The following is a 21,855-nucleotide window of genomic DNA, read 5'->3' as shown; positions in this document are numbered from 1 at the left end:
GAGGGCAGTGGCGCCACCGAGATAGATGGGGATAGAGATGGCAGATTTGAGAAAGTGACGTGGGAGTATGAAGGAGCAGCCTAGAGCAGCGTCGGCTCCGGGCTGCACCACGCACAGCCACGGAGGAGGAGTCGGGACAGCGAGCGTGTCTCTTGGTGACAAGGCTGATGGGTGTTGATCGAAGGACGGACAGCAGCGAGGCTGCTGAACAGTGAGCGGGCAAAGACATTTGCGGCAGAGAGGCGATGGTTTTCGGGGTGACCATGGCGGTGGGCGAATGGCGGATCGCGACTGCTTGGTGATGACGGTAGATCGGACAGCAGCGAGGCCGCGAAGTGAAGGCAGTGGTGAGAAGAAGAGTTAGAAATAATGGCGTGGAAAGACTGAGAAGAGTTCTGATTTTGTGAAGTTCAAATCCCATTTTGGGGAGTTCACGTAAAAGGTAAGGTGAGGAAGACTTAGGATTGGGCCTTGTTTTATTTAAATATTTGGGGCTAATGAATTAATTTAGACTTTTGGGCCTACTGTTTTAATAAAGGAGATGGACTGACTGGAGTATTTGGTATGGGCCAAATTAATTAAATGAAGATTGGGCCGGAGTACACTAAATCAATGGGTGACATCATGCACGCTTTTCGAGAACGAAACGGAAAGACAAGTTGAGGTTTTAAGAAAATGAGGTGGGCTTTCTTTTTAAATAAGGGCAATGCCCTAAGTATATTTTTATGTGAAAATGAATATTTGTCATGCCGTGTTTTGTTTTATCTATGGAACCTATCTGTTGTGGCTTTTGCCATCTATGGATAATCGAATTCGGGTCTGACTAGGGAGTGAGTCCCTACTCAGGCTAGTGTACACCAATGGGGATCGTGAGCCGTCTTTTGGGTCGGCCGGTCTAGTGACTTGGAATGTGGCCACATTCGTTGTCATCAATGGATCAGATATGGTAGACATCTATGGGAAAATGACTGATCAGTCGACTTTTACAATGGAAATGGTTTTAGTGTCTTGGGCATTTTTCAAAGTTAAACCCCGAGTTCACTCAATGGTGGCATGATAAATACTTTTTATAAAATGTTTTCGGCATGAGTCCACTGAGTGCATCAAGTACTCAGCCCTGCATTTCCTTTTTTTTAAAATGTGCAGGTTGAGCTGTGACGAGCGCGGTGGGTGTTGAGCATAAAAGTGAAGAAGATAACAAATAATGATTTCGAATATATTATGTCTCCATACATAGTATAATTCTTCTCTCGAATGCTTCCGCTGAATGTTGTTTCTTTTGAGTTCATTTATTGATGAGATATTGTATTCCTTTGAGTTGTCAGTTGTTGAGATAATACTCTGATTTTATTCGAGATATTCCATTTATGTTGAGCTATGGTCGAGTTTCGTTGTTTTCAACTTTCTTCACCGCTTCTTTAATCCTCCCCTAGTCGCGATCAACCGTGTTTTCTATCCTTAGAAAATGCGGGTGTGACACCCAATCTGTTAAGCAAGCTGTTAAATCTAAATTCTGGGAACAATGGCATAAAGCCATGAAAGAGGAAATGCATTCTCTGTTTATTAATCATACTTGGATCCTAGTGCCTTTGCCTCCTGGTGCTTCTGTGGTAGATTGCAGGTGGCTTTATAAATTGAAAAATGAAGTGGAGGGCCTTAGGTATAAGGCTAGACTAGTGGCAAAAGGCTTTATCCAACAAGAGGGGGTAGATTACACAGAGATTTTTGCCCCTGTTGTTAAATTTACCACTGTGAGATTTATGCTTGCCTTATGTGCTCATTTTAATTGGGAATTAAAACAGATGGATGTTAAGACAGCCTTCTTGCATGGTGACTTAGACAAACCTATTTACATGAAACAGCCTGAAGGCTTTGTTGATGCCAAGTTTCCTAATCATGTTTGTTTGTTAAAAAAGGGCCTGTATGGTTTGAAGCAATCTCCCAGGCAATGGAGCATCAAGTTCAATAGTTGTATGTATAAGTTAGGTTTTGTGAGAAGTACCTTTGATGCATGCTTGTGTATGAAAGACCTTGATTCTGTTCCCTTGTTTCTTTTGCTATATGTGGATGATATGCTAATCATGGGACCTTGTTTGAAAACTATTAAGGCTGTGCAATCTTCCTTGAGTGATAACTTTGACATGAAAGATTTAGGGGATGCTCAGAAAATTCTTGGCATATGCATTGAGAGAGATAGGAAAACTTGTTCATTTGTTCTGTATCAGGAACCTTATGTGTATAAAGTGTTGAAGAAATTTAACATGTTTGATGCTAAACCTGCCTCTGTTCCCCTTGCTGCTCATTTTATGTTGAGTAAAGATTTGTGTCCTAAGTCTCAGCTTGATATTGATGCCATGAAGAAAGTCCCTTATGCTAATGCTATTGGATCAGTGATGTAATTGATGGTTAGCACTAGGCTTGATATTGCCTATGCTGTGTCTTGCCTTAGTAGATATATGGCAAATCCTGGCCCTATTCATTGGGAGGCTTTGAAGTGGCTTCTGAGATATCTTAAACACACTGCCAAGTATGGGTTGTGTTACTCTAAATGTGATGATGGTGTTTTACTAACTGGTTTTGTGGATTCCAACTATGCTAATGACAAGGATAAGAGGAAGTCAACTACCTCCTATGTGTTCACTGTGTGTAGGTCATGTGTTAGTTGGAAGTCACAGCTGCAGCATATAGTGGCTTTGTCTACTATTGAGTCAGAATATATTGCTATCACTGAGGCAATGAAAGAAGCTGTTTGGTTAAAGGGAGTTCTCTCTGAACTTAAGTTTGTGAATGATTCTCCTACTGTGTTTTCTGATTCTCAATCTGCCATCCAGTTATGTAAAAACCCTGTTTTCCATGATAGGACAAAACATATTGATGTGAGATTTCATTACATTAGAGACATTGTTGAAAAAGGTGGAATTTTTCTTCAAAAGATGCACACTGAAAAAAAAAACACTGCTGATATGGGAACTAAATACTTACCTGTTGATAAATTGCTCACTTGCATTAGGATTTTGCATTTTGATTGTGGTTAACATGTGCATGTCCCGGAGGTAAGTCCTAGTTGACTCTGTGAGCCTTGGCTCTTTGAGATCACTAGGCATGAAAGACCTACAAGACTAGTTGGTTTGCCATTGGTGACCTTCTTGTGATCTTGTTAGGCAATACTGTGGTTACTTCCATGACTAATGAGCATTAATGTTCTCTGGTGTCAGGATCTAATCTTGTGGGCAATGATGAGAATTGCCTTAGCCTTTAGCTCATGATTGGTTTCCTAGAATAAGAGTCCAAGGTGGAGTATGTTGAATATATGTGGACTATTATTTCTTGGGGCTGATTTAATTTGTGTCTAGGCCTTTTATCCATTCTTTGAACAGAAGCCCAGCTGCTTCCCCTTCACACCAGATGCTGCCACGTGTCTCTTCACTTGGATTGTGCTCCTCAGCCGTTGGATTGAGGGTTTGTTAATGTGTGTTTGTTTATGTGAGATGTTAGCCGGTTTGTCTTCTCTCATTATTCGATACTCTCTCTCTACTCTCTGAGACTCTCAATCTTCTCTCTACTTTTTCCGATTGATTCTCCGGTTGATTCCTAGAGATTATTCACCATTCTTGTGTGAATATTCGAGTGCTGAGTCGTTTGGAAGGCAACTGCTTCGGTTGCTTGTGGTGTGAGAACTAGGGTTTCTGTTCTGAGGTAGTTCCAGTGACCTAATCAGGTGTGAAGGGGCGGTGCGGTGAAGGTAGTGACGGTGTGAGGGTAGACTCCAGTCGATTCATCATTGCTCCCTTGGATTTGGTTCTAGTTGAATAGATCTGGGCTATGTGGCGGGCTCTGAGCCATTTTCTGTGATCTATTCTGTTTCCCTTGTGTTAGCTTCTTGTTTTCTGATCCGAGAGGATCTTGTGTGAAGTTACTAACCTGTTTCTTGAGTGTGCAGGATACTCGCTAAGTGGATGAACCAGCTAGGGTTTCGGTTGAGAGATCTGTAATAGTTAGAGTTCTAATTCTTGTATTCTTACACTCTTGTAATAGTGTATATCAACTGCGTGGGTGAGAGTTTGGCTGAGCTCTTTTGTACAAGAACAAAGAGGTCTTGGTAATTAGTGAATCTGAACTGGCCTGATCCCAACAGTGGTATCAGAGCCCTGGTTCAGGGCTGGGCCTGTATGGCTCGGGGTTCGGTGGTTGCGCTTGCAAGTTCTCCGATGTGACGAGCTCGACCAAGACCTGTGGTGACCTGGTGACCTGTAACATGGGGTAGGCATGTGGTCTGTGGTCTGGTGGTCTTGGTTTGAGGGGAGGATTGAAAGGGAGCAAACCATATCCCACATCGGAGAATGAACAAGAGTTGCAAGCATATATAATGACTACCCCAACTCCATTAGTATGAGGCCTTTTGGGGAGTACCCCAAGAGCAAAACCGTGAGGGCTTTGCCCAAAGCGGACAATATCATACTAATGTTGAGTTCGGGTGTGCGCCACCGATACCCAACAGTGGTATCAGAGCCCTGGTTCAGGGCTGGGCCTGTGTGGCTCGAGATTCGGTGGTTGCGCTTGCAAGTTCTCCAATGTGACGAGCTCGACCAAGACCTGTGGTGACCTGATGACTTGTAACATGGGGTAGGCATGTGGTCTGTGGTCTGGTGGTCTTGGTTTGAGGGGAGGATTGAAAGGGAGCAAACCATATCCCACATCGGAGAATGAACAAGACTTGCAAGTGTATAAATGGGCTACCCCTACTCCATTAGTATGAGGCCTTTTGGGGAGTACCCCAAGAGCAAAACCGTGAGGGCTTTGCTCAAAGCGGACAATATCATATTAATGTGGAGTTCGGGTGTGCGCCACCGAGACCCAACACCTACTTTATGCTTTTTTTACATAACCCACTTAATACAATTTTTCGTAAAATGCGTTGCCAAAAAAATGCCTCCATTGCCGCGGAACGGAGGGAGTATATTTTTTAGGAATTATTATCCGTCGCTTAGTTAGTGTGTTACTGGTTTAATGACTAGTGCAGATAGTGTTTAGTGGGTATTTTTCTGTGTATTTATGATTTAATCACAAATCTAATATTCAAAATCTTCATTTTATCATCTGCTTCAAGTATATATATGAGATAAGAGTGAGATTTGTGAGTTTGAATCAACATAAACAATTGTCAAAACGGCAGCTGATGCGATTTGTGCCTTTTGACGAAAAGTACATCATCGATCGATAGACAGTACACACAAACGAATAGAGAGAGAAATCAGCATCAAACGGCTTCGATCAACAAACCATCGAGCAACTGATGTGCGCAGAAGAATAAACAGGTGCAAGGTATTCGTTTGGACAATACGTCGATCGGTTAAGGTGCTAACTCGGAAAGAAGCATGCGACTGATAGATTTTATTTAATACTTTCGTAGGAGTAGCTTCGGTTCGGCGAGAAAACCACACACATGTTACTTCTGTTCGACAAATAATTACATACAACCCCTAATCTCCCACCCTACGGCCATCGGAATTCCATATTTCCGGTGGGAGCTCCTCTTCTGTGGGAGCTCCGTTCAGTTTACCAATATTAGAGCAAGTGCGAAATCCCTCGAGGTTATTCCTTGCAATCTCAATTTCTCATTTTGCTTCAATCATCAATGAAAAAAATTCAATTCTGTGTGTGGAAGAATGTGTTTCTTCCATCTTAAAAACTTTGTTGTAAAAATCATAAACTTTGACTGTGTTTCAGATTTCCCACAATTGATAACTCCAGGAAAAGCAACAATATTGTTTCGACCGCCATTCGCAAGCATTGCTATTGTGGGAAATCTGAAACACAGTCAAATATTATAAAATATATATATTTTAAAATATAAAGGAATATTTTGAAAATACACACATACGTTCATGCCTTAGTTCAAGATATTTGATGCCAATACTAGGGCTGGGGGAAAATACCGAAATATCGGCCTTATCGTACCGAAAAAATATTGAAAATACCGAATTTTCGGTATACCGTGTCTTTCGATACGGTATGATACCTTACCGAAAGATTACAGTAAGGTAACGATATGAATTTTAAAATACCGAGGTATACCACTACATACCGAAATTAAGGCATATACCACAAAAATATAAACACAATTATATATAAAATATATTTTATATATTTTTAAATTATAAAATATATTGTGAAATATAAATATAATTATGAATAAATTATTTTTAAAATTATAAAATATAAGTAATATTCTAAAAAACTCTAATTTTCTAATTTAATTGATGCTGAAAGTCAAGTATACCGCAAAAGTATGGTATACCGAACTTCGGTACGGTATACCGAAAATGAGGTACGGTATCGGTGTGGAAATTCGTCATACCGAATATAAGGTATACCGAAGTTCGGTATGCCGAAAACTTTGGTAAGGCAAAGGTATGACTTTTTCGCATACCGTATTTACGATACGGTATGCGGTATGGTGGTTTCGGTAAGGTATACCGTACCTACCCACCCCTAGCCAATACCTCTATGAATTTTAAAATATATAGGAATATAAAAGATAAATAAGGCCCAATATTTAAATCCCAACATGGGCTTCACCAGTGTGATTCTCAGCCCACTTCCAATGATATAATATAATGCTTTTTTATTTCTCTTTTCTTCAAAATAATTGATTTTGGATTAAAAAAAATTACACGCATTATCTTCTTCCTTTTGCTTCCTCCTATCTCTTTTCTTTTCTACCTTTCTCCTTTCTGCCCATTTTGATTTGTCTGGCTTAATGGTGTGCACGCACTTTCCCTTTTACTCATTTTCCTTTGCTTTTCCACCTTTAGCTTTTTCATTTTTCCACTTTGATATGACTAGATAATGGTGTAGACACATTTCTCTTTACTTTTTCACCTTTAGCTTCTTTAACAATTTGATTTTCTGAAATAAATATCTGATTTCACACTTCGTAGTTGACATGACTTGGAAAAGATTTTTTTTAGCTTTGAATATAAATAGTTTTCTTCTTAGCACATAATTGCAATTAGCAATCTGCATTGACAACATGGAGAGAGTTTCCCCATTTTTCCTACTTTTCATACTAATATTGTTTCCTTGTCTTAGCCATGCTACTACTCATCAAATCAATACTGATGAATCTACACTTCTTGCTTTCAAACCCCTCATCCCTTCAAATCCTGGCAATATTTTGAAAAAAAATTGGACCGTGGGAACTTCTATTTGCACATGACTAGGAGTGATTCGCCTCATAATAGGGTGACTTATTTAGATCTCTCGCGTATGGGACTCAATGGGAACATTCCACCAGAAATCGGAAATCTTTCTTTTCTTGTTTCTCTGGATTTGAGTTGGAACCGTCTTCATGGTGGCCTACTAAAGGACATTTGCATCCATAACAAACTTCCAAGACTCGAAGAACTTCAGCTAACTTTCAATCATTTGGAGGGAGAGATACCAGTGACCTTGGGTGAATGTCAACAACTCGAGATTCTTGACTTGTCATACAACAAGTTTGGTGGACATGTGCCTCAAGAAATCGGTAACATCACACACCTTACAAAATTAGACCTTCATTGGAACAATCTATCAGGTTGGAAACAAATATTAGTTGTCACGACCGCCCTTTCCAGGGTTAATAATTGTGGGAGGTCGCGACCAATGGGAGTTTAAGAAAGGAGAATTTTCTAGGGTTTCAATAAAGAGTTTGATAAAGATAATTAATATTCAAATGTCGAGAGAAAAATCAGAGTAAATGCTTAGGTTTTAAATCCAAGGTCAACAATTATCATCATTTATAATTCAAGAGTAAAAGGGTTCAAAACATAGTTGTGAAGAAAAATAGTATTATCTCAGCGGAAGCATTCAAGAGTAAGAGTGACGCCAAGTATGAAGACACGACGACCCTTGGAGTTCAAAATAAAATCCAACAATAATTCAGGTTCGACTCAACACCACCTCAAGCTCGTCGTCGCTCAACCTGCACATAGGGAAAACACATGGCCGAGTACAATAACATACTCAGTGGACTCATGCCGAAAACAAGTAATCAAAAATATTTATATTCATCATGCCATTGTGGGTAACCATCGGGGTTTTAGCTTTTGAAAGGCCCGAGGCACCAAAATTTTCCATTGTTCAAAATCACGACTGCGCAGTCATTTTCCCATAGACGTTTACCATATCTGCTCATACATGATTTGGAATGTGGCCACAAACCAAGCCACTAGACCAGCCAACCCGTACGCTGACACACGGTCTACCATAGGTGTACACTAATCCAAGTAGGGTTTGCGGCCCTATAAGGACCCGAATTCGATTTAAATAATAAATGGCAAAAGCCATTTTAGATAGGCACGTTAAAATTTAACACGGCATGATAAACACAAATTTCATTCTCATCAATAAAGATTTAGGACGATGTCCTTATTTTAAAAGAAAAGCCCACCTCGAAGCGCTTAATTCCCAACTACATTCTTCCCCTTGGTATCACGTTTCGCGTGCAAGTTATCACCATTAGATATTAAATAACACATATATCAACATAAGAAATCAAGTAATAGCTTAGATGCATGCATCTTAAAGCTTGAATTATTTTTATCGATCGGATCACGAATTTTCTCCGATTAGAAACATAATTATTTCGATTAATTTCGGTTGCCCAAAGCGTCACGCATGTCCCCAACAAAATTTGCAAAGAAATAATTCGGTCCACGGGGATTTTAGTTAGCTCCACTAAAAGAATAAAATAGCATCTCATTAGGAAATAAAAACGTACTCTCCCAATCCAATTAAATTATACTAACCCAAAATGAAAGGAAAGAACAAAATAGTATACTCCCAATTTTGAAAGAAAACACACATACACCCTCAAATACCATTTTAAAACAGAAGGCAAATTTCATACTCCCTTTTCCAAAAAAAGTACACGTACACCCTTCCTTCGTATCCACTTTGAACCAAAACTAAATATTAAAGTAATACTTAATAAATAATGAAAACAAGGAATCAACTACTCCCTTTCCGAAACTCGTCTGCCCCTCTTTATCCCTCAACTCTCTCTATCCCCCAAAACGGAACTCACAAAAAAAGGTTTCTCCGATTCACCATGAGTACCGCCGCTGCCGGCTCCGATTCGTCACCCCGCACTACCGCCATCGCTCGGTGATTCGTTACAAGTTCAAACTTTTATTCGGTTTTGTTTCGATTATCCGATTTGAAATTGATTATCGATTGTATGAGATTCAAGGTTTGAAACAATTGAAGAGATTGGGATGGTGTTGGGTATGTGGTATACCTTTGTAGCTAGATAAGCAATTCGGTGGTTTATGCGAAAGTGATGGGATTTTCCTTTGTGTTACTTCTGTCCGTTGCCCCTAAGTTTTCTGTCACAGGAAAGTTGTTTAAGGAATTTTGATTGAAGTTTCGTAAAGTGGAACGTAGTTGGGGAAAAGTTTACCATGATGCAACAGTGTGAGGGCAAACAATTCCCACATTGGAGAATGAACGAGAGTTGCAAGTGTATAAATGGGCTACCCCAACTACATTAGTATGAGACCTTTTGGGGAGTACGCCAAGAGCAAAACCGTGAGGGCTTTTCCCAAAGCGGACAATATCATACTAATTTGGAGTTCGGGTGTGCGCCACCGAGACCCAACAGTGGTATCAGAGCCACGGGGGATTACTTGAGAGCGTCGGGTCGCAAATTAAGGAGGTGGGCTCGTTAGAGTAAAGCTCGGCCTCCGGTATAGGCCCTGAGGTAAGACGGTTACACCTTAACGAAGGGTAACCGCTCTGGTAAATTGGCTAAAACCTCTCGTTTACTGCTTTCTTAGAACCCTAGGTTTGGACTTTTGTTGTTGGTTGTAGCCGCTGGCCGCGGTCTAGGCTCTGTGCTTTTGTTTTCTTGTATGTTCTTGGTGTTTAAAGCTTTCTTTTTCTTCCGCTGCATGCTTGCTTATCTTTTCTTACTCAAGGTGTGTATCTCAGAGCTCTATTCTGTGTCTTGAGTGAATTACCTATCCACCCTGTGCCTTAACCGCCTTGAGTGACCCCCTGCGCCCCTATACATTGGGTGATTGTGAAATGAGAAATCCTCTTGCCGGGGCACACGTGACAGATAGGGACGAACTCTCCAAGGCTTGATCTGTTGTGTGTCTGGGATCACCTTGAGTTGTCTTTCCTGCGTGTGTGCTTGCTGCTAGCTGCATCTGTGATATTGCATGAAAAATCTCTGCATATTTGTTCCTAGTGGATTCTTTGATTGTTATCTGTTTAAATCCACTATTTGTGAAAGCAGAGTTGCTTGCTTTGCCCTTGGTGTGTTGAGTTCTTTTGTGTGTGTAAAAATCTTTCTCAAAATGACTCAGCCAGTTGGCATTGTCCCCTTCAATGGGAAAAATGATTTTGTTATTTGGAAACAAAAGGTGAAATGTGTCTTGATTCAGCAAAAGGTTTTCAAAGACATTGAAGGGGTTCTTCCTGAAAATATGTCTGCTGAGAAAAAGGCTGAAACGAATGAATTAGCTAGGTCTTCAATCATCCTCAACCTTTCTGACTCTGTTATTAGAAAGGTTGGGGCTATTGAATCTGCCAGTGAGATGTGGGCTAAGCTGGATACTCTCTATACTGAAACTTCTATGTCCTCCAGGATGTATCTTCTGGAAAAGCTTTTTAAATTTAAATTGGATCTTTCAAAGGACATAGATGATAACATTGATACTTTTCAAAAATTGGTCCAGGACATTAAAAGGTTTGGAGATAAAACCATTGATGAGTATACCAGCATAGCCCTCATGAATGCTATCCCTGATACTTATGGTGATGTTAAGGCAGCTATAAAGTATGGAAGGGATAGTGCCCCTCTAGACATTATAATCAGTTCTTTAAAGTCAAAAGAATTGGAACTAAAAGAAAACTTTAACCCTAAATCTTCTCAAACTAAGGCTTTGAATGTGAGAGGGAGATCTAAATCTAGAGGGGATGGCAGTTATTCCTCCGGGAATGGTAAGAAGTCAAACAGAGGCAGGTCTAGGTCTAAAAGTAAAGACCCTAAGTTTAAAAGAAAATGTTTTAATTGTGGTGAAGTGGGTCATTACAAGGCAGAATGTACTAGACCCAAGAAAGGTAAGAATCCAAATGGTAATAACCAGATGGAGTCTGTTGCAAATCTGGCCAGGGATGATGGTGCAGATGGTGTTTGTTTTATGAACCATGATGTTTTTTCTGTAAACTCTGCCTCTGAGTGTTTCTTTACCAAAAATGACTGGCTAATTGATTCTGGATGCACTTTTCACATATGTCCTTTCAAAGATGCTTTTACTTCTCTCAAACCTGTGGAAAATGCTTTTGTGTCTATGGCTAATGACAAGAAGTGTAAAATTCTTGGCATTGGTACTGTGCTTTTAAAGTTTGAGAATGGATACTTGCTGCCTTTGAAAAATGTGAGATATGTGCCTGATCTGAATTACAATCTGCTGTCTTGCTCTTGTCTTGAATCTGAGGGTTTTGAGGGTAAGTGGGGGCAGGGTATTATGAAGATCTGTAAGGGTGTGCTATGCCTATTTAAAGCTGTGAAAAAGTGTAATCTGTATGTGTGTACTGCTAAGCCTCTAACTAGTTATGATCATAGTGTAAATCTGGTTAAAATGGATAAGGCTTTACTTTGGCATAATAGACTTGGGCACATGAGTCAGAAGGGGTTAAAACTTTTGAAAAATTCTGATATTCTAAGTGATTTGGATTTCAAAAATGAGCTCCCCTTTTGTGAAACTTGTGTGATGGGAAATCAGCATAGGGTGTCTTTTTCCACCCACCCCTGTGAGTGAAAATGTTAGTCAAGCTGTCTTAGAGTACTTGCATATGGATGTTTGGGGCCCTGCCTCTGTTACTACCCACTCTGGATCTGTGTATTTCTTGTCCATTGTGGATGAATTTTCTAGAAAAGTTTGGTGTTTTCTTTTAAAACATAAGTCTGATGTTTTTCAAACCTTTTCAAATTGGAGAGTTTTAATTGAAAATCAAACTGGAAAGTGTATCAAGACCATTAGGACAGATAATGGCCTTGAGTTTTGCAATGCTCAAATGGATTCTTTGTGTCAAAAATCTGGGATTAGGAGACATAAAACTACTCCTTACACCCCTCAGCAAAATGGTGTTGCTGAGAGGATGAATAGGACTTTACTTGAAAAGGTTAGGTGTCTCTTGTCCAAAAGTGGTTTGTCAAAAAAGTTTTGGGGTGAAGCCCTTTACACTGCTTGTTATTTGATAAATAGATCCCCTTCTGTTCCTCTTAAGGGCAGATGCCCTGAGCATGTTTTCACTGGTAGAAAACCCAATCTGTCACACCTAAGGGTGTTTGGGTGTAGTGCTTTTATTCATTCAAAAACTGACAAGTTAGACCCAAGGTCAAGGAAGGGTGTTTTTGTTGGCTATCCTGATGGTGTTAAGGGTTATAGGGTGTGGGTTAGGGATGAACCTAGTTTCAAGGTTGTGGTCAGTAGGGATGTCATCTTCAATGAAGAAGACTTCCCTTGTGTTGTTCCCAGGTCCCCTGCTTCTCCATCCTCAGATGGTGAACCTCTTAGTGAGGTGGAGCAATCTGAGGAGAGGTCCTCAAGTGAGGTGGAGTCCCAGGGCAGTGATGCTTCCACTGAGGTGGAGCAGGTGTGGAACTCTTCCCCTATCAACCCAGATCCTATACCCCCTGAGCCTCTAGAAAACCAAGACCCTGACCATGAAAATGTTTTTTATGGTGAGCCACAACCCAATAATAATCCAGATTTACACAATTATCAGTTAACTAGGTATAGAGCAAGAAGGGTTGGTAAACCCCCTGATAGATTTGGTTCTTTTGTGAACTTAGTGGCCCTAGCTTTTAATGTGTTTGAATCTGATGGAAATGAGCCTCAATCTTTTAAGCAGGCTCAAAGGTCCAAGTTTTGGGATTTGTGGTTTAAAGCTATGCAAGAAGAAATCCACTCTCTGTTTGTCAATAATACTTGGATCCTTGTGCCTCTGCCCCCTGGTGCCTCTGTAGTTGATTGCAGGTGGTCGTTTAAACTGAAAGATGAGATTGAGGGGTTGAGGTACAAGGTTAGGTTGGTTGCCAAAGGTTTTACTCAGCAAGAGGGGATAGATTATACATAAATTTTTGCTCCTGTGGTTAAGTTTACTACTGTAAGAGTGATGCTTGTCTTATGTGGAATTAAAACAAATGGATGTTAAAACTGTTTTTCTTCATGGTGATTTGGATAAACCCATTTACATGAAACAACCAGAGGGTTTTGTGGATCTTAACTTTCCCAATCATGTGTGTTTGCTTAAAAAGGCTTTGTATGGTCTTAAACAATCTCCTAGGCAGTAGAATATCAAGTTCAATGCATGCATGCAGAAATTAGGCTTTGTTAGGAGTACCTTTGATGCTTGTTTGTATGTGAAAAACCTTGATAAAGTGCCTGTGTTCTTGCTGCTATATGTGGATGATATGCTTATTATAAGTCCTTGCATTAAGTCTATTAAACATGTGCAAAGTGCTTTATGTGAAAATTTTGACATGAAAGATCTTGGTGATGCTAAAAAGATTTTGGGGATCAATATCATTAGGGATAGAAAGTCCTCTTCTCTGGTCCTTCATCAGGAACCTTATGTGCAAAAAATTCTTGAAAAATTTAATATGCTTGATGCTAAAATTGCTTCTATTCCTTTAGCTGCTCATTTTATGCCGAGTAAGGACCTTTGTCCTACAGCTGAATCTGAGGTGAAAGCTATGCAAAAGGTCCCTTATTCTAATGCTATTGGCTCCATGATGTATCTTATGGTTAGTACTAGGCCTGATATTGCTATGTTGTTTCTTGCTTGAGTTGATACATGTCTAACCCTGGGCCAGTGCATTGGGAGGCTTTTAAATGGTTGCTTAGATATCTAAAAAATACTTCTAACCATGGTTTATGTTTTTCTAAGCATGATGAAGGTGTTGAGTTGTGTGGCTTTGTTGATTCTAACTATGCAAATGATAAGGATAAGAAAAAGTCTACAACTTCCTATGTGTTTCAGGTTTGCAGATCTTGTGCTAGTTGGAAATCACAACTCCAACACATTGTAGCTTTGTCTACAATAGAATCAGAGTATATAGCCATTACAGAGGCTATGAAGGAGGCAATCTGGTTAAAGGGAGTTCTCTCTGAACTCAAGTTTATTAAGTCTGCTCCTGTGTTATACTCTGATAGTCAGTCTGCCATCCAACTTTGTAAAATCCCTGTTTTCCATGATAGAACTAAGCATATAGATGTTAGGTTCCATTTCATCAGGGATGTTGTGGAAAAAGGTGAAGTTCTTTTACAAAAGGTGCATACTGATCATAACCCTGCTGATATCCAAATGTCTCTCTGTGTGTAGATAAGCTGTTGTCATGCATCAAAAAATTGCATTTTGATTTTGGTTGAGCATGTGCATTGCATGTCCCGGGGAAAGACCTTGCTGACTCTTTGAAGTCACAAGGCAGCTTAAGTCCTACAAGACTAATTGGCTTACCATCTGGAGTCTTGTTAGGCAACCTAGCTGATCTCTTGACTAATGAGCCTCAAAACTCTTTGGTGTCTTGAGGTAGCCTTGTAGGCTGTGATGAAGCAACAGCTGACTAAGACTCTCCCCATGTGCTCTCAATAGGTCCAAGGTGGAGAATGTTGGATATTTGTGGACCATTAAGAGTTGGACTTATGTATTAATTATTTGGGCTGGCCCCAATCCAATTAATATTTGAGCCCAAGACTCTGGTGCAGGCCCAATGTATTAGTTGGCCCGCATCTTACCTGCTGGATGACCGCCACGTAGGAAGCTCCACATGGATCCTAGAGGACGGCCGTTGGATCTGGAGTGTGTTTGTTAAGTGAGAAGGAGACTTCTCACTTTCCTCATTCGGTTGAAAAACGTCTGACTTCTCTATCTCTCTGAATATGCTCTACCTTCTCTCTAGGTTTCCGACGGCTCTAGTCGGAGTTCTCCTTAGAGATCTAGTGGCTTGTTTGAGTGTTAGGAAACTTTTTCGGTTTTCTTCTCAAACCCTAGGGTCGGTCTTCTTTCTGTGACCGATTTCCTTAGCTTGGAGGTGGTGTTGTGAGAGTTTTCTGGCGGTGTTTGGAGAGCCGTGTGGTGGTCCGCGTGTTGAGGAGCCCTACTGTGGTGGTAACCGGTGAAACTTAGGGTTTCTGGGGTCCTTGTTCAGTAATACTCCCTGGTGTAGTCGCCTGTTGCGACCTGAGCCATATTCTTGTGCTTGTAAACTTGTCTTACTTGTTTTCTCTTTGTTTTAGATCCTGCGGGATCGTTCTTGTGTTACTAACAACTCTACTTAAGTGTGCAGGATTATTGAAGAAGATGAAGACTCAATTTCTGTGTGATACTTGAACTTAGTCTAGGGTTCTTCAATTCTAACTCCTTGTACTAGTGTAGATTGTAATCTTAGTATCACTCTTGTATTGGCTTGTATCTCTGAGATTAGCCATCTCGGACTCAATCAATAAAAGAGGTCCCGGTAATTAGCGAATCCCGAGTGATCTGATCCCTACAGTGGTATAGAGCCCTGATTCAGGGCTGGGCCTGTGTGGCTCTGGGTTCAGTGGTTGCTCTTACAAGTTCTCCAATGTCTCTGCGTGAGCTCGACCAAGACCTATGGTGACCGGGTGACCTCCACACATGTGGTCTTGGTCTGGTGGTATTGGTTTGAGGGGAAGATTGTGAGGGCAAACAATTCCCACATTGGAGAATGAACAAGAGTTGCAAGTGTATAAATGGGCTACCCCAACTCCATTAGTATGAGCCTTTTGGGGAGTACCCCAACAGCAAAACCGTGAGGGCTTTGCCCAAAGCGGACAATATCATACTAATTTGAAGTTCGGGTGTGCGCCACCGAGACCCAACAAACAGGAACTAGGTTGAGGATGAGAACTCTTGTACCGCCGGTGAAAGCCTTAGCCGTCATCTTCCTCAATTGAGAGTGTTTTTGAGAGCTTTCAACGGTGGAGAGATTGTGTGTGTAAGTGGCGGTGGAAATTAGGGTTGAGGAATATTATAACCGTGTATTGAGAGTAATTTTTGGTGATTGATTTCCATTGATTGTGATTGAATAAATGGAAATATTTCTATAGCAGATTGGGGTGAAGAAGGCGCGTGAGACATGGGAGGAAGAAAATTTGGTATTGATTGCTCAATTAAAAAGGGGATTAAATTGCTGCATTTGATTGAAATCAATTTGGGAGAAGATTTACAGATCACGGCGTATTTCAAATTATGACTTACAACTCAAGTTAAAGAATTTAGGTAATGTAAGATTAATTAAATTAATTTGGGCTCAAACCCTAAGTATTTTATTAAAATTGTGTAGCCTGCAAATTATATTTCACAAGATTGAACTTGTATCATTTATTTCCAATAAATATTCCTTAGGGAAAAGAATTATTAAAATTTCAAATTGTAGAATTCGCCATTGAAATTCAAACTCGTAAAAAAGGTTATTTCGCCTTGGCAATAAGACCATTCATTCGAGAAATAATTAAATTCACCCCGCATCTATCTTTCAAACGGCCACGTCACGTAATCAACGAAGTTCACTCGGTTAACGCACAGTCAAAACCCTAAATCCAATTAGGTGACAAGAATATCAATAATCCTTTCACTCGTCATTTAATCCACGGACTTCAAGGCATTAAAATCATTAAATGCAAAAATTTTATGGTTCAAAAATTAGGGTTCAAAAAGTGGGGCGTTACATTAGTACCCTATACTATTTTTATTATCATCAAATATAAATGTCTCATGACTTCATTATTATTGTCCAGGTACTATTCCGAAAGAGATTGGCCATCTTAGTAATCTAGAGTTTATGGATTTAGGGTCCAACAAACTTAGCGGATCCATCCCAAAAGAAGTGGGGAACATGACGGCTCTAATCCGCTTATGGCTTGACAGTAATAGTTTAAGTGGTATGAAACTTAACCACATTTGGAGATAGTATATCTCTGTTGTCAGTCAAGTTTTATCGACAAACTTATCCGTTTTACTCATGATATCGTTATTCTTCAGGTAATATTCCTAGAGAGATTGGTGGTCTTAATAAATTGGAGATGATGTGGTCGGATGATAACAAACTTAGCGGATCAATCCCATGAGAAATGTGGAACGTGACGACTCTGCTCCAGTTACGGATCAAGAATAATTCTTTAAGTGGTATAATTTATTATTCACTTAGCCTTAAATTTAGTAACATCATGTTGTACTCAAGCTCATACCCTAACGAAAATCACATGTTAAAAAATGTTGTTGAAAGACACAACTAATAAACATGCATATTTGAAATTCCTAAAATTATTTCTAGGGAGTAAAATAAACAAATGTTAGCAAAATGATCCAATAATTCAAATAACTAACTAGGAGGGTAAGTTTTCCAAATAAATGATTACATTCACATGTCCCAATACTTGGTACATTGTTAAGTGAGGCTAAATTATTTGACATGATTTTAAATTTATGACATAATAGCTGTATGTTAACGTGTAAATTCTGGATATATTGATAATTAACTTGCATTAAAGCTTATGCTAACACAAACGATGGCAACTTATATTTCCCCAATACTTTTGTATGTAAGAATCATACAAACTTTTTGTAAGCATTTTGATTATAGGATCCATGTCTCAAGAGATTGGGCATCTTGATAGTTTGGAGTGGTTGGATATGAGTTATAACAAGTTTTCAGGGCCTTTGCCAACATCCATTTTCAATGTGACTTGTTTGGAAGGGATTCAACAGTCAAGTAATACATACTTTGGGGCATTGCCTTCGGAAATCGGGAACATGAAAGCACTTCGAGACTTATACCTTGACAATAATGTTTTCGCTGGTAAGATTTCAAATTGTTTTAACTTTTAGTTAAGTTTATTCCACTTTTTCATATTGCATTATATATATAGGACTAATACGAAACATGCAATGCATGGAATTAATTTTATCTTTTTTTTCCGCTTAAAAACATACCTACTATTTTAATAGAAAAACTGTAACAGCCCGGCATTTCTAGGGTATAATAAATACGGTGACTATTAACTAGACGAACTGAAGGCGACAAGGATGTAGACTAGGGTTTCATTTAAAGAGATTTGACCAAGTATTTAATGAAGCATCAAGGCAATAAGTCAACGACTAACTCACGAGATCAAGGTTTAATAGATATAATAGGCTAAGCTCAAAAGTCAAGGGTTTATTGTAGCTCCAACAAAACGCAAAAATTCCCAATATTCCAAATCAAAGAATAAGTTCAAAACAACTTAAGATAATAAGGTTTCCCAAAAATTCAGCGGAAGCATTCCAAGAGAAAGCGAAGCCATGTATGAAGACACGACTACACTCAAAATCCCAACCAATTCATTTTATTCGGTTCAACCGTCTCAACACCACCGACCGCCCATCGCCGCTCAACCTGCACATAGGGAAAACACATGCAGGGCTGAGTATTTTAAACATACTCAGTGGACTCATGCCAAAACATTTTATAGTTATGCCACCCTTACCATAGTGAACTCGAGGTTTTTGCATTTATTTAAAGATAAGCATCGAGTATCACAAAATATTTCATGGATTGGCCGGTCAAACAATACCTCCCATTTTCTCATCAATTATCATTTCATATGGTGCAACGAAGTGTGGCCACACTTTCGCCCACGAGATCGGCCGACTAGCAAGGACGGCTCCCGACCTCCAGTGTACACTAGCCTGATAGGGTTTGCGGCCCTACTCAGACCCGAATTCGTTTATATAGCCCTTTAGCCTAATGGAGCGTACTCACAATCTAGGCATCAGGCACACACAATATCCAAAATAATTCATAGGCATGGCATAACAGTTTAATCTACCCTTATTTCTCCAACGTCATAAATTTGCATATAGAAGAGTTTAAGAGTAAAGCCCACCTCGATTTCCTTTGAGTTCAAAAACGCACTTCTTCTTGTTATCACACCGGGAACGCGAACTATCACCTTTAGTTCATATATTTCAAATAAGTCTCAATCATGGATCAAAATCATGCATGATCTCACGTTAATCTTTTCCCATCGATTATTTTCAATATCACCAATCAAAATCAAAGTACGATTATCATATCGTTTTTATTCACACAACAATTCCAGATTTATCATCAAATTGTGCCACGCATGAGTGTTCCCACACAACACACACACACGCAACACACATGTGCATGCCTACCGAGGCGTGCACACACACACACGGGTCACACACACACATGCATCCAAATTCACCGATTAATTTCCCCATTCACTCGTTCTAAATGCATGTGGACTCAAGAACACCGATTGATCGGTAGGAGAAGAAAAGATTAATAATAGAAGTACCTTTTTCTTGCAAAAACAAACGGTAGAAACGAGTAGGATCTTGATTCTTCAACAAAATCTTGAATTGCAGTTTCAATTCTTGTCCAAAAGATGAAGAATTAATGAAGAAAGTAGAAGAAAAATTTGAGAGAGTGGGGAGAAAGAGAGATCGAAATTTTGGGGAGTGGGGGCGTGATTTAGTGATGCTAGGGTTAGGTTTCTCACTCTTATTTATAGAGTGCAAGATATAATCCAATAATTAAATAAATCAAGATTTGGAAGAGATTTGTTGGGGGAGTGGCGTTAAAACCGTTGAGAAAAAGGAGGATTTCGAATTTCTTAGGCTATTTAATTAGCCTAAGATTTAATTTGAATATTTCACGGAGTAGAATAAAATATCACGGAGCAAGAAAATTATAAATATTCTCCCCAATTAAAAGTGAAAAGTGGCGTGACTTTCAATTCCTTAGAAGGAATTTAATTTAAATCCTAATTTAATTAGGATATGGCAAGATCTTCTTAGATTTGGCAAGATATGCTAGGATATTTGAATTTATTTATGGAAGAGAATAAACAAGGGATCAAATAAAATAATAATAAAATCCCTTCTCCCATAAAACATGGGATTTTCGAAAATCCCCCTAGAGACAAATATAGGGGCCGAAAATTTCACCAATTAATAAGGAATAATCGGACTTTGGATTTAACTCGGATAATTATCCCAAGCAATAATTAAATCCAAGAAAAATAGGATTTCTTTTCAATAAATAGGAGGGGTCGAAAATTCCACATACTTAAATAATGCTCCTATTAAATTCTCACTCATCCCTTAGGAAAATAATTCGCCACCAATATTATTTCTTCCCACATCAAAATATTCACAAATTCGAATTTCACCTCCACTTCACATTTTCCAACGACTTTGACCATTCCACGACCACGTCATATTTTCCACAATATTGACTATTCAATAGCCACGTCACATATTCAACAAGTTTGACTATTCAACTCAAACTCAACTCAATATCGCAATTAGGTCACAAAGAATATTGCAATTTATCACTCATCATTTAATTCCACATATATCATAGCATTAAAAACATTTAATGCAAAAATTTCCACGTCACAAAAATTAGGGTTCGAAAAAGCGGGGCGTTACAAAAACAGTAGAGTAGTCTTAGTTGATAAAGAAAATATCATTCCACATAAATTTTGAACATAATGAGAAAAATGAATGAATGCACTGCATTCCTCGCAAATGTTAAGCACAATGTTTAAGAATGAATACCAATGCCAATGCAAATAACAGACATGCTTATGATAAGTAAAATAGTTGAATTTAGTAGTAATATGTTATGCATGTCTTCTTTTAGATGTAATGAAATTTTATTTTTATCCTTGTTCATCTTTTAAAAAATTGTTCGAAGACCATCCACCATTGGAAATCTTTCAATTCTAGGGGCCTTATCGCTCTCTTCCAACAAATTAAATGGTGTGCTTCCATCCTCCATCTGCAATTTGACATCGCTGGATATTCTTCTCCTCTCAAATAACTCCTTGGAAGGAATAGTTCCTCGATGCTTTTGAAACTTTAGCGAAGGTATGAGAATATTTCACTTAAACGCGAATCATCTTAGTGACCTGATTCCACCGGCATTTCCCAAGGATTGTAGGCTTATTTCCATCAATTTGGGAACGAACAAACTGGAAGGAAGGTTACCCACATCCTTAATCAACTACCAACATCTAGAGGGTCTTGACATCGGAAATAATAGAATACAAGATGAATTTCCATTTTGGATGGAAGGTCTTCCCGAGCTTCGAGTTTTAGTGTTGAGGTCTAACAAGTTTGGTGGTAACATGTCACTGTTAGGGTTTGTATACTAGAAACCACCTTTCGAGTAATTGAATACTGTTAAAACTCTTATTTTATTTTCCAAAGGAATAAATAGATTATTTTTGTCATAATGTGGTTATGTTTTACATTTAATGGATGTTTATTACATGTTTAAATATATAAGTAACTTAACAAAGTCTAAGTCTTTGTTTTAGTAGACCGGTTGTGGGCGTCGTTCACTTTAAGATAACACGGTCAGTTCTGAACAAAGAAAAAATGAGAATTTCACAACCTAGATAGGCTTAGACTACCTTTCGAGAAAGGTTGCAATGTCAATCCGATTATTTCTAAGCCTTACTGAAATAAGATGACATTGGTGTGGTATAGCACTGAATGGATCTAACAGCGAGACAATCTTTATGCTATCTACTAAAAGACGAGGTCTTGTAAATTATTGTTTCTTAATCAATGTACGTTAGCATTGAGCATACGGTATTGATTATGCACTACTTTGACTTACCAAATGGTGCGGGTTTATCGCAACCCAATAAGCCTGGTATATTGGGTAGTGGTGATTAATATCTAGCGGTGCTAGGATTGCTATTATGTTGAATCGTGCGCGAGTTGAGTCTCGTTTGATAACATCCTCAAGAG

At 39.1% G+C, this 21,855-nt stretch overlaps 2 protein-coding genes across 2 annotated transcripts; both read left to right on the top strand.

Moving 5' to 3' along the window:
- Window positions 1–2,402: 2,402 nt before the first annotated feature.
- On the top strand, window positions 2,403–3,035 carry LOC125199344 (secreted RxLR effector protein 161-like). The gene has a single exon (XM_048097391.1). It carries the CDS (start codon window positions 2,403–2,405, stop codon window positions 3,033–3,035), a length of 633 nt encoding a protein of 210 aa, XP_047953348.1.
- A 4,234-nt stretch (window positions 3,036–7,269) lies between these two features.
- LOC125199343 (receptor-like protein 34) lies at window positions 7,270–17,150 on the top strand. Its single transcript, XM_048097390.1, has 3 exons — window positions 7,270–7,579; window positions 16,821–16,964; window positions 17,065–17,150. Exons 1-3 carry the CDS (start codon window positions 7,270–7,272, stop codon window positions 17,148–17,150), a joined length of 540 nt encoding a protein of 179 aa, XP_047953347.1.
- The last annotated feature ends 4,705 nt before the right edge of the window (window positions 17,151–21,855 follow it).

This window comes from Salvia hispanica, unplaced genomic scaffold (genome assembly GCF_023119035.1).
Source record: "Salvia hispanica cultivar TCC Black 2014 unplaced genomic scaffold, UniMelb_Shisp_WGS_1.0 HiC_scaffold_47, whole genome shotgun sequence".
NCBI classification, from domain to species: domain Eukaryota; kingdom Viridiplantae; phylum Streptophyta; class Magnoliopsida; order Lamiales; family Lamiaceae; genus Salvia; species Salvia hispanica.
The sequence above is the reverse complement of the archived record's forward strand: the minus strand, read 5'-3'. Positions and strand labels throughout refer to the sequence as shown.